General features: G+C 45.0%; 1 protein-coding gene across 1 annotated transcript; it reads left to right on the top strand.

The window, feature by feature from the left end:
• Positions 1-257: 257 nt before the first annotated feature.
• Positions 258-635, top strand: LOC118000910 (60S ribosomal protein L31-like). Its single transcript, XM_034990822.1, has one exon. It carries the CDS (start codon positions 258-260, stop codon positions 633-635), a length of 378 nt encoding a protein of 125 aa, XP_034846713.1.
• Positions 636-11,248: the final 10,613 nt, after the last annotated feature.

The raw sequence follows: 11,248 nt of genomic DNA, 5'->3' as shown, positions 1-11,248 counted from the left end.
GATGGTTTTCCTGAAGGTTTACACACTGAGTTCATGATGCTTGGGGCAAAGTTCTCCCACAGGCTTCTTGTTTCTTAGGGCCCTCACCTAGTAGTGGTGACTCTGGACCTGCAGTCCATGCTTACATGGTCACCAGGTGAGCATAAGTGTCTTAGGTTTAGGGTGCTGGCTCTCAAACTCCCGTGTGCATGAGAATCAACCAGGGAAAGGCAGTTAAAAATGTGGGTTTTGGGCCTTTCCAATCAGGGCCCAGAGGAATGGCTCCTGTGAAAAAGGGTGGTGAGAAGAAGAAGAGCCGTTCTGCCATCAACAAGGTAGTGACCAGAGAATACACCATCAACATTCACAAGCGCATCCATGGAGTTGGTTTCAAGAAGCGTGCCCCTTGGGCACTCAAAGACATCCGGAAATTTGCCATTAAGGAGATGGGAACTCCAGATGTGTGCATTGACACCAGGCTCAACAAAGCTGTCTGGGCCAAAGGAATAAGGAATGTTCCATACCGTATCCATGTGCGGTTGTCCAGAAAACGTAACGAGGATGAAGATTCACCAAACAAGCTCTACACACTGGTTATCTATGTACCTGTCACCACTTTCAAAAATCTACAGACACTTAATGTGGATGAGAACTAATTGCTGATTGTCAAATAAAGGTATAAAACCGCAAAAAAAAAAAAAAATGTGGGTTTTGGAACCCCTCCATGGGCATCAATTCTGCAGGCGAGGGAGAATGTCCATCTTAAACAAATACTCTGAGTGATTCTGCAAGCAGTTTGCAATGAGAAACACTGTCCTATAAACCCTAGCGAAGAATATTTAGACATGTGCCTCAAGTCATAGTTTTTTGGTTTTCAGATTTCCCACTCAAAATTCTATCATTTCAAATATTTTTCCTAATAAAAAACCTTCAGGACATGAAGAGATACTCAACGTCATTAGTCATTAGGGAAATGCACTTGAAAATTATAAGGAGATATTACTACATACCCACTGGAACAGCCCTGATCAAAAAGATGACAATACCAAATGTAGACAGAGGACATCAAGAAACTGGAACCCTCGGGTATTGCTGATTGGAATGTAAAATGGTAAAAACACTTTGGAAACAGTTGGTGGTTTCTTAACAAGTTAAACATATACTTCTGGTCCAGTGATTCCATTCCTAGGTATGTACCCAAGAGAAATAAAAATGTATGTGCACACAAAGACTTATAGGACGTGAATGCTCATGGCAGCCTTATTCATAATCACCCTAAACTGGAAACAATCCAAATGTCCCTCTACTGTTGAATGGATAAACAAAATGTGATATATAATACACATGTACCTCATCACATGTGTAATGTGATATATAATACAATGGAATATTATTCAATATTAAAAAAAGAACGAGCTACTAATATGTGGTACAATATAGACGAACCTCAAAAACATTATGTGAAATGAAATAAGCCAGACACAAAAGACGACAAATCATATGATTCCATTTAGATAAAATTTCTGGAAAGGGCAAATCTTAGAGATGGAAAACAGATCATTAGCTGCCTGGGGCTGGGAGTGGGATTGACTGTGCACGGGCAGAAGGGAACATTTTGGCAAGATGGAAGTGTTCTAAAACTGGATTGGGAAAATGACTGCAAAACTCTCTAAAATTACTTTAAAAATCATTATACTCCATAGGTGCAGGGGATGAATTTTAAGGTATGTAATTATACCTCCAAAAAAGGTGTTTAAAGGAACAACAGGGTCTCAAAAATGGCAATAGAATGGCACATGAGTGACTAAATTAACCAATCGAAAACACTTCGACGTATCCAGGAGAAGGTGTTCAAAGAAGCGTCCACGTACATACGACTAAGTGCCTTCCGCGCTTCTTCTCATTCGTAGGTGGCGTTTTCTTCTCAGCCTTCCCGGGCTTATCCCCGACTTTCCAGCTGAGAGTGCTCTCAGCCTTTCTCTGCCTTCACCACCACTAGATTCTTCCGATTAGGCTAGCTAATGGGCCATTCCAGCCATTTAGCTTTCTTAACAGGCAGAAAGGAGCGACCACCGCTCCCTCTGACTCATCTGCTTTCTTTTCCATGTGGCAGGAGAAGAAAAAAAGAGTTTTCAGGCCCATCATCTGTCTCTGTGTCAGCAATTCGATGGTTCCCTTAGCAACCATCGCTTTTATTGCCGGCTCTCCGATACACACTGCCTTCTCAACGAGCTTGGAACCACAGAATATCTTGGTGCGTGCCAGGAGCACTTTTCAACAAAGGCCAGTCTCTCCTCTGGAGCAAACTATTTTTATACCAATACTCAAACAAAACATACAGTTTTTAGACACAGGTGATAATGGGGACAGTGCTGAGGAAATGGTGCCTCTTAGGCTCATTTGCCCTCCACTCAGACAGGAGGACGTGCAGCCGGGGACTCTGCTCTCCTCCTGGCCCGGGGAAGGCATGGGTCACAAGGGAAATCAGAGGCCCAGGAGAGGGAGACTCACACCGGGTGGGAGCCATCCAGTGACCTTCCTTTGCTGATGGAAGGATTGAGGCATTATTTTTGCATTCGAAGAAGTGTTCCAGATTTACCATTTTTCCATCTGTCTCCTTATGGGTGCTTACTACCCTTAGTGTATTTCTACATCGAGGTGAAAGCTAAAACCAAGGGTTAGCTCAGAACTGTGGTTTCCCTTATTATTCCACCAATTATGTATTTTCCAAAAGGATCTCTAATTTTTTTTTAAAAAGGACCTGTTTCATATGTTGGCCACTGTGCAAGAAGCAAGGGTGTCTCAGACGATGGAGATCGTGTGAATGTTCTCTCAAGAAAACATGTCCCAAAAACCCGAGAGAGATTTGGAGTTTTCTCATAATTCCCTCTCACAGGTCCATCCGGGGGACTAGAATCACTCAGTAGCATGTTGGTAGTTTCTTCTCTAATTCGTTAAGAGTGAAGAGGTATTTTATCACCATTTGAGAACACGGTGGCTTTTCAACATTTCAGAACACCTGTCCTACAAACAGGTGACGCCAAATATTTTTAACGAACCTCTGCTGAATATTATGTGCACCAGGGGTTGGGTATATTACTTACAAGATTTTGGTATGTGCCTTATTTTGATACAGGCACATATTTGGGAGTAAACTTCTTTTACTTCACCTTATCCTTTAAATCAGTTCTGCTCCTCATTCAGGCAGGTCTTCCTTCATATTAGCCTGAGAAGGAAATTTTCCTGTATAGAGATTACTTTTTAACAACTGCTAACACAGGAGCTATTGACTCAGTGGGCTTGTGAAAAAGGAGAAGATCCTGTGGTGTATTTTATGACCTCCGAGGAGAGAGACTCATGGTCTGGAAGCATGTTCTCCTGCCGCTGCTGGGAAGCTCAACTTTGTGGCATGGGTGTCCCCACAGCAGTCCTTCGAGGTGTTTTGAGAGGATTTATATTTAGGCCAATCCACTCCCTCAGGGTTTCCCAAAATGATACTAAATCACCAAGAAAGAGAAACTCAAACCACAAGTTAAGGTTCTGAGTCTACTCAGAAGACCTCAAGGATAAAATTTTCAGGCACTTTAACACAAATATCCTAAGGGTAAACACCACCAACCTTCCCCACACACGAGAAAGATGGAGAACGCTTTAGTCTTCGGTTCAGCAAGGGCGAAGGGAGTCCTAACAACTCAGAGCTAGCCTAGGAGGAGTCGATCACATTTGGTTTTACTGTGACAAAGGAAGAAGAGAAGTTAGTCTTGGTTCCTCTCTCCTGAGTAAGAACTGTCACTTTGAGACGTAGGCAGGCAAAATCCGTTGTCACTGAGCTGCTGAGGAATAGGGTTTTTCTCTTTGACGTCTCTGGGCCTCAGCCTCCTCGCCTGCCGGGAGAGCCGGGCGGGAGGAAGGCCCTCCAAGGCTCCTCCATAGCTGTTAGAGCTGTTTGCATCTACTTGCCTCCGGAAGGGGGCTGTGTAATTCCGTGATTTTCAGCGTGTCTGGCCCAGCTGCCTGGACCTTCTCGGGGGCCCTTTGATTTACCCTGGGAACCGAGCAGCTTCAACTCACTCCCCACACAGCCTAGTCTGGGCTAAGGGGTGGTGTGCCCAGACACGGAGAGGGGGAATAGAAAAGGGGGCAATCAAAATAGGAAAAGTAATATAAAGACCACATTTGTGAATGGTACATAAATTTATGAATACATGCAGACATTAAATTATATTAAAAGATTTCAAAAATGCCGGTTCTCAGGGGCCTTTCTCACCCCCATCAAAGTCCAAGTCAGGTATTAAAGGGAAGAAGGAAAAAATGTACACAGACATGTACAGGTAAATATATGCATGTATAAAAATCTGCGTTCTAGGAAAGAGTCAAAGGACTGAGGTAGCCCAGAGCATAGCCCTCTGGGTCTCCAAGGTGATTCTCTTCGGCAGGAAGTGACCCTGTCAACATCCTGCTCTGTCTCGTGGGGCCCGTCATACATCCTGTTCCTGGCGGTGAGGCTTGCCTGCCACAGACTCGCTTTCTAGGCTGGATGACCAAGGGGGCATCTCCTAACTGCAGTTTCTATGTCAAGTCATGGGGCAGTTTACCTCAGGAATGGGCATGTTTCCAGGCCTAGTCTCACACATTCAGGTTCCCTGGTCCCTGCACAAGAACCACATGCTAACAACCCGTATGTCCGGTGGAAATCTTCCCTGTGTTAAAGTCTGGTAGGAGAGTCTAAAGCTCCTCTTCTCTCAAAGCTGGCCCATCGTTTTGCAAAAGATTCTATTAGTCCTAAGATTTCTTTTTCTTTTCTTTCTTTCTTTAAGGTTTTCATTTATTTATTTGAGAGACAGCGAAAGCAAGAGAGATCACAGAGAGAGAAGGAGAAGCAGACTCACCTCTGAATGGAGAGCCTGATGTGGGGCTTGATCCCAGGACCCTGGATCATGACCTGAGCTGAAGGCAGACGCTTAACTGACTAAGCCACCCAGGCGCCCCTAGTCCTAAGGTTTCTGATACTCATTCAGGAAACAGAAACAGGAATCCCCCCATGCTCTTATCTCTAGTTTTGTCACTCATTCCTTTCCCTGGCCCATCAAAAACAGGTCAGAACCAAGATGATTCCCATGCTAGGTAGAGGGGTCAGGCTGTGCCTTGGAGTCATTTTCTGAAGGAATGAATGGATGACAACTAATGTAATACTGATGTTCATTGTAGAAAATGGGTTTCTGGGCTAGGGGGTGGTGTCCCCAGACACGGAGAGGGGGAATAGAAAAGGGGGCAATCAAAATAGGAAAAGTAATACAAAGACCACATTTGTGAATGGTACATAAATTTATGAATACATGCATACATTAAGTTATATTAAAAGATTTCAAAAATGCAGAATAGTCTAGGAAAAAGGAAATAAAACCTATAACTTTGCTTCCCAGAAAGAACTCTTGCTCACATTATGGTATATCTCACTGTTTGTTTGTTACATTCATGTAATCTAAGCTTCAGTTTTGTGACCTGTTCTCTTTCCAGTTAGTAATATCTATCACAGACCATTTTTGTGTCTAGTAGCTGAGAGCCTGAGGCAGCGCTGAGCTCTTTACATCATTCCAGTAACCGCCAGTGTGATTCGTCACTTATTTTATGACCTATCATGCAGCACCTGGTTTGGATCTGGCTTGAGTGATGGACTCACTTAGTCTTCAGAATCATGGCCTGTTGGAACCAGAAGGGACCATGAGTGATCTTGGAAGTCAAACCCCTCATTTCACAGGTGAGCAAACTGAGGTCTGAATCAGACGGAGCCAAACATAGGACTGGATCCGCATGTCCCACTCCTGGTCTATTTCCCCAGCGCCATGGCCACAAGCGTGAAAAGGCTTCCCTTTCAGCAAACAGCCCAGCAGAGGAGTCAAGGTGGGAAAGGTGTGCAGGCTCTCCAGGATTTCACTTGGTGGTGGTCGGAGCCTCCCCAGCAGGAGAGGCCATGGCTGGTGCCGCATGAGGGGTGGCCGGGGGCCAGGGGTACAGCAGATCCACAGCCCGGCTGCTCTCACACACTCCAGAGAAGATCCGCTACTGCCTCACGTGTTGGAGTGCAGCTCAGCTTCCGGTCCGCAGAGTCGGGCCACTTCTCACCACCTCCTCCACCCCTGTCCTGTTCAGAGCCACCTTCTGTCTCCTGCATGACTGCAGTCATTCTTTACAGGGCCGTCTGCTTCTACCCTGCCCACCACAGCTCCCATGCCAATCTCCTGCTCCAGCCGGTAAGATCCCTTCAACACCTAGAACTATGCTCAAATCCTGCGTGGCTTTCTATCCGACTTCGAGTAAAAGCCGACGTTCCCACTATGTCCACAGGACCCCTTGCCACCTGTTTGCCTCTCTGTCTTCCTTTCCTCTCCACCCACTGGACTCCTGCCTCCTCGATCTTCCTCACACTTGTCTTGAAGTCATCGTATTTGCTGTTCCCTCTGCCTGGAAAGCTCTTCCCCACACACGGTCTTTGTTGGCATTCTCATCTGCTTTGGGTTTTGGCTCAAACATCACATTCTCAGGGTGTATATGTGTGTGTGTTGGGGGGAGGGAGCTTTTCCTGAGAATTTTAAATGGGAGCTCTAAGAATTTTAAATGCTTTCCTTCTAGAAATCCCTGCTCCCTTTTTCCTGATTTAATTTTCCTTACTCCTTATCACTATGTGACTTACCATATATACCCCTTCTTTTTCCCATCCAAGTACTAACCAGGCCCGACCCTGCTTAGCTTCGGAGATCAGACGAGATTGGGCACATTCACGGTGGTATGGCTGTAGACTATACCCCTTCTTTTTATTGTCTGTCTCCCTCCACTAGAAACTAGCAAGCTCTAGGAAGCCTGAGATTTTCGGCTGTTTGTGTAATTAATCAAGGTCCTTCTGTTGCAAGTCATAGAGACCAACTGCAGCTAGCTTAAAGGAAAGGGTGGCCATTTACTCCAAAGACTTGTGAAACCCAAGGGTAGGAGGGAAGCCTGGCCTCAAGAAGGGGTTGGGACTCAGAGGGAAAGCTCTTGTTCTCCTGTTTACCTCTCCCTGTAAGTCGTGCTTCTTTCTTCTCTTGGTCCGTGCTGGCTTTTCCTGCTTCTCTAGACCATGTAACAGAATATGACCACCCTGCAGCTCCCCTTTATTAGTCAACTACTATTTGTTGGATAGAGTATGTGCCAAGCACCGGTCCAGGTACTCAGGTTGCATCAATGAACAAAGCAGACCCCTATGCTCCCAGAGTTTACATTCTAGCAGGAGATGGAGTGCAAACGTAACCAACGAGCACATACTCCAGCACGTAAGATGCAAAGAACGTGGAGAAAGAAAAGGAGAGCAGAGGAAGGGGGTTGGGGAACCCAGGGCATGGGGTGGTGAAGGCAAGATGCAATTTTGAATATTCATCAGAGTTGACCCCAGTGAGAAGATAAGATACGAGGGAAGATCTCCAATCATCTTAGAGTGAGTTGGAAACCCACTTTTAAATCCACAAAGGAGAAATCGAAAGGCAGGGTCACAAAAAATGAGCATGGCTTCTGGAGGCCAACTGCTGAGAATGAGATGGTGAAGTGAAGGTCATCTCCAGAGAAGGGGAAATGACCTTGAGCTGGATAGACATCTCCAAACGCATCTGCCACGGAAGGGACTTAGGGACCCTCTGTTCATGCCGCTGGGGTGCCTGTGTTTACAGTTAAAACAGAAATCCCAATCTAATTGAGTTGTTCAGGCAACCTCACCTGTTGGAGGTCTGTGGTTAAACCAGTCCCCCCCATTCTGCCACATTTGTGGCAAGGTAGTGTGCGCTGCTCATTTCCTGCTGAATTGCCCAAAAACAAGAAGACAGAGATGGTGATATCACAAAGAAACTTGCTGAATGCAAACTGAGAAAATAATGTGCCTCATCCCCAACTGTCAAACATGTTTCTGCCTCCTGGGGAAAGGCTGCCCATTTTTAGGACAAGCAGGCCCGTTTCTCTTCTCTACCCTAAGGATTTTTCTCCTTGAAAGAGCAAAAAGTCACAAAGAATTAAAGGAGTGAGGGGAAATAAGATACGAGACATACTGGAAGATATAATAGTAGAAGCCATGAGATCCAGGTTATTTCTTTCTGAGGGAGACAAAAATAGAAATGGAAAATTTGATAAACCCCAAGTCATCTGCTGCTTTGCAAGAAAAGCCTAAGAGATTTTTAAGCCTGGAGGGCTGCCTCAGAGGACCCTCCTCAGATATTTACAGCCTTATCTGAATTGTTAGCTTTGGAAAAGGAGACAAGTAATATTTATAAATTTATGAATTTAGAAACCTCAGAGTCCCATTATTAGAACCAAGTAATGTAGGAATTTTCTAGAGTTTAAAGGCAGAATGTAGTTCATCTCTGGCTGTGAAATCATGGCAGAGCTCCAGGTTGACTTCGAGTACAGAGATTCCCCACCATGCCCCCCAATCTACCAGCATTTGTAGGCAGTGGAGACTGAGTCCCTAGTACATGGGACTCCTTGCCAATGGATGAAGATGCCACCGGTAAGGTAGAGAGTTGGCAGAACCAAAGAATTGCCTTTGTTTGCAGTGGCCAAAAGAAGAATAAGTGTACATTTGTGGCTCTCAGTCCCTGCGGGTCTTTTATGGGGGCTGACTGCCGAAGTCATCCAAGCCTGACAAGTAAGCAAGTGGGTCACCTGAAAGAAAGTCCTGATTCTGGCTTGCGCCAATCCAAAGAAGCCAGAGGCTACTGGGATCTCCTTGGCAGACAGAAGAGGCATTGTCCCTAAGTTACCTTTGATCCTCTGCCTCCTCAGAGGAAGCAACCGATGCAAACAAAACTGAGTATTGGCAAGAGTCAGAATCAGGAAAATGTTTTCTAATTAACCTTTGAGTCTCAAGAGAATTCTAAGCACTGACTAGCCTGCAGATGCAGGCTTTTATTATAGTTACCTGGGCTTCCATGGTTTGAAATAGATGCCCCAGAGACTCCCTCCACCCCCATCTCCCTTCTGACTGTTCAAGGGGACCTCACAGCAAGGACTTCAAAAGTGTCTGAGAGAATCCCAAGGCCATTAGAGGCTGGTCTCTAAAGCTTGAGAATGTTGGCTTTATAAACCCCGTAGAAAAATGTCCCCATGGGTTTTCTAGAGCAGAAGGAAAGCCTCACCATTGCAGTGGGCTCCTCTTTTTACAGAAAGTTCCATCTACGGAGCTGCCAGAGGTTAGTTTCTCCGCTGCATGTTGGCACATCTCCTGTAAATCAGACTTGAAAAAGAAAGGCTTACTCTGCCTTGTGCATATGCGGGGCCAGCACGGAGTCCCAGGGCGAGCTGACTGCTCGGGCTCAGTTACCAACATCACTCGGCAGATGTCCTCAACATCAGGATGACTTTTTTTTTTCACTTGAGTGACTTCAAGGAGTTGGAAGAGGGCAGCAAGTGGGTAATAGATGCAGCCTGCTATAAAAAGAATGTGTGGTGATTATGAAAAATCTGTATTCCTTCATGTGTGTGGATCACTCGAGGCCGGTCTTGATCCAGGTATGGAGGCAGTGCCTGCTTTGGGAAGAGCATAAGCTTTAGAGCCATATAGACTTACTGTTCACTAACTGCATCACTTCTTAGTATGTAGCCTTGGGCAAACCATTTGCCCTCTCCAGTCTTGGGGAGCCTATTTTCTTATCTCTGAAATAGGGAGAGTGATTTTCCCCTTGCAGGGAGGATTACTGTAACTAGAAAAATCAGCTAGCACAATGCCTGGCACCCAGTAAGTCAGTAAATGATAGTTATAGCTGCTATTATCATTTTTAATATAAACAATGACAGTAAAGCTAATTTTGAAAACTGAATGATTTGGAGAGGTATATTAAGACACCTTCCCTGGGGGGCCTGGCTGGTTCAGTTGGTAGAGCATGTGATTCTTGATCTCGGGGCCTGAGTTCAAGCCCCATGTTGGGCATGAAGCTTACTTAAAAAAAAAAAAAAAAAAGACTCCTTCACTAATGCCAGGGATGTTAAAGGAATAGGCCTATGGATATACAAAATATGGCAGTTGGCATTGGCTGGCCATTCCTACCCTCTTGCCTCCCTGTTCCTTTACTGTGGAGGCAAAGAAATCTCCCTGGCAGCAAAAGATTTCCGTAAGACACAGTTCTGGCCAATGAGATGTGAGCAATGATGTTTCTTCCTGATAAAGACATGACTAGCGCCACTCTTCCTTTCCTTCCTCTGCCTTGAACGTGAACGTGATGCTTGGAGCAGAGACAGCCATATTGTAGCCATGAAGCAACAAGCCACATGGTAATGACGTCTGGAGAACAAGAAGATTTTCAGGTCTCACTGGCATTATTCAGCTGCTGCACTAGTCCTGGGTTACCTATTTGCAGACTTCTTAGTTTTGGAAGAAAAATACTCTTCAAATTGTTTAAGTGACTCAGATCAGTTTTTTATTGTCTATTGCTGAAAACATTCTTATCTGATAAAGAGCTTTGTGATAAGCTTCTGAAATACCTTGCTGACGTAGCAGAAAAATCCACAATCACTTTGACTTCCTAGTCAAACTTTCAGAAGCGTAAGCTTTTAGGCATTAAAAAATCCTAAATATTTTAATGAAAATGAACATATATCTATGAATGTATGACACATACTTATATAGTAGCTTATGAAAGCTGAGAGGTTTGCTTTGGATGCAATTCTCGACTTCTAGAGTGCATATGTACAGCATAATCACAGTGGATTTCTCTCTCTTTTTTAAAAAAGATTTTATTTATTTATTTGAGAGAGCGATTGAGAGAGCATGAGCTGCAGGGAGAGGGAGGGAGAATCTGAAGCAGACTCTTCACAGAGCCCAATGCGGGGCTCGATCTCACAAGCTCGAGATCATGACCTGAGCCAAAACCAAGACTCAACCACTTAACTGACTGAGCTACCCAGGCATTGACTAAGCCACCCAGGTGCCCCTCAGCAGATCTCTTTAAACTGCCCAATGCCTGGGCTCCAATCCTGGAGATAGGCCCTCGGATGAGGTCAGAGCATCACAAAGTTTTAAAGCTGCACAGATGCCTGTGAGGGAGAGGGCCGAGGGAGAACTACACTAGAACGTTCCTTCCTTAGCAGAGAGCTAAGTTTAGCAAATCCGCCAAGAGTCAGACTGGGAAGGTAAAATAGCCCTTTGAGCAGCATGGCATAGCTCTACTATTTAATACAACAGAATCACTACACATAATTTTTTAAAAAGTTGTCAGGCTCCATAAAACCCAGGATTTATACGCAACCCTCTACT

Source organism: Mirounga leonina, unplaced genomic scaffold (assembly GCF_011800145.1).
Source record: "Mirounga leonina isolate KUSES-001 unplaced genomic scaffold, KU_Mleo_1.0 Mir_53, whole genome shotgun sequence".
Taxonomy (NCBI): domain Eukaryota; kingdom Metazoa; phylum Chordata; class Mammalia; order Carnivora; family Phocidae; genus Mirounga; species Mirounga leonina.
The sequence above is the reverse complement of the archived record's forward strand: the minus strand, read 5'-3'. Positions and strand labels throughout refer to the sequence as shown.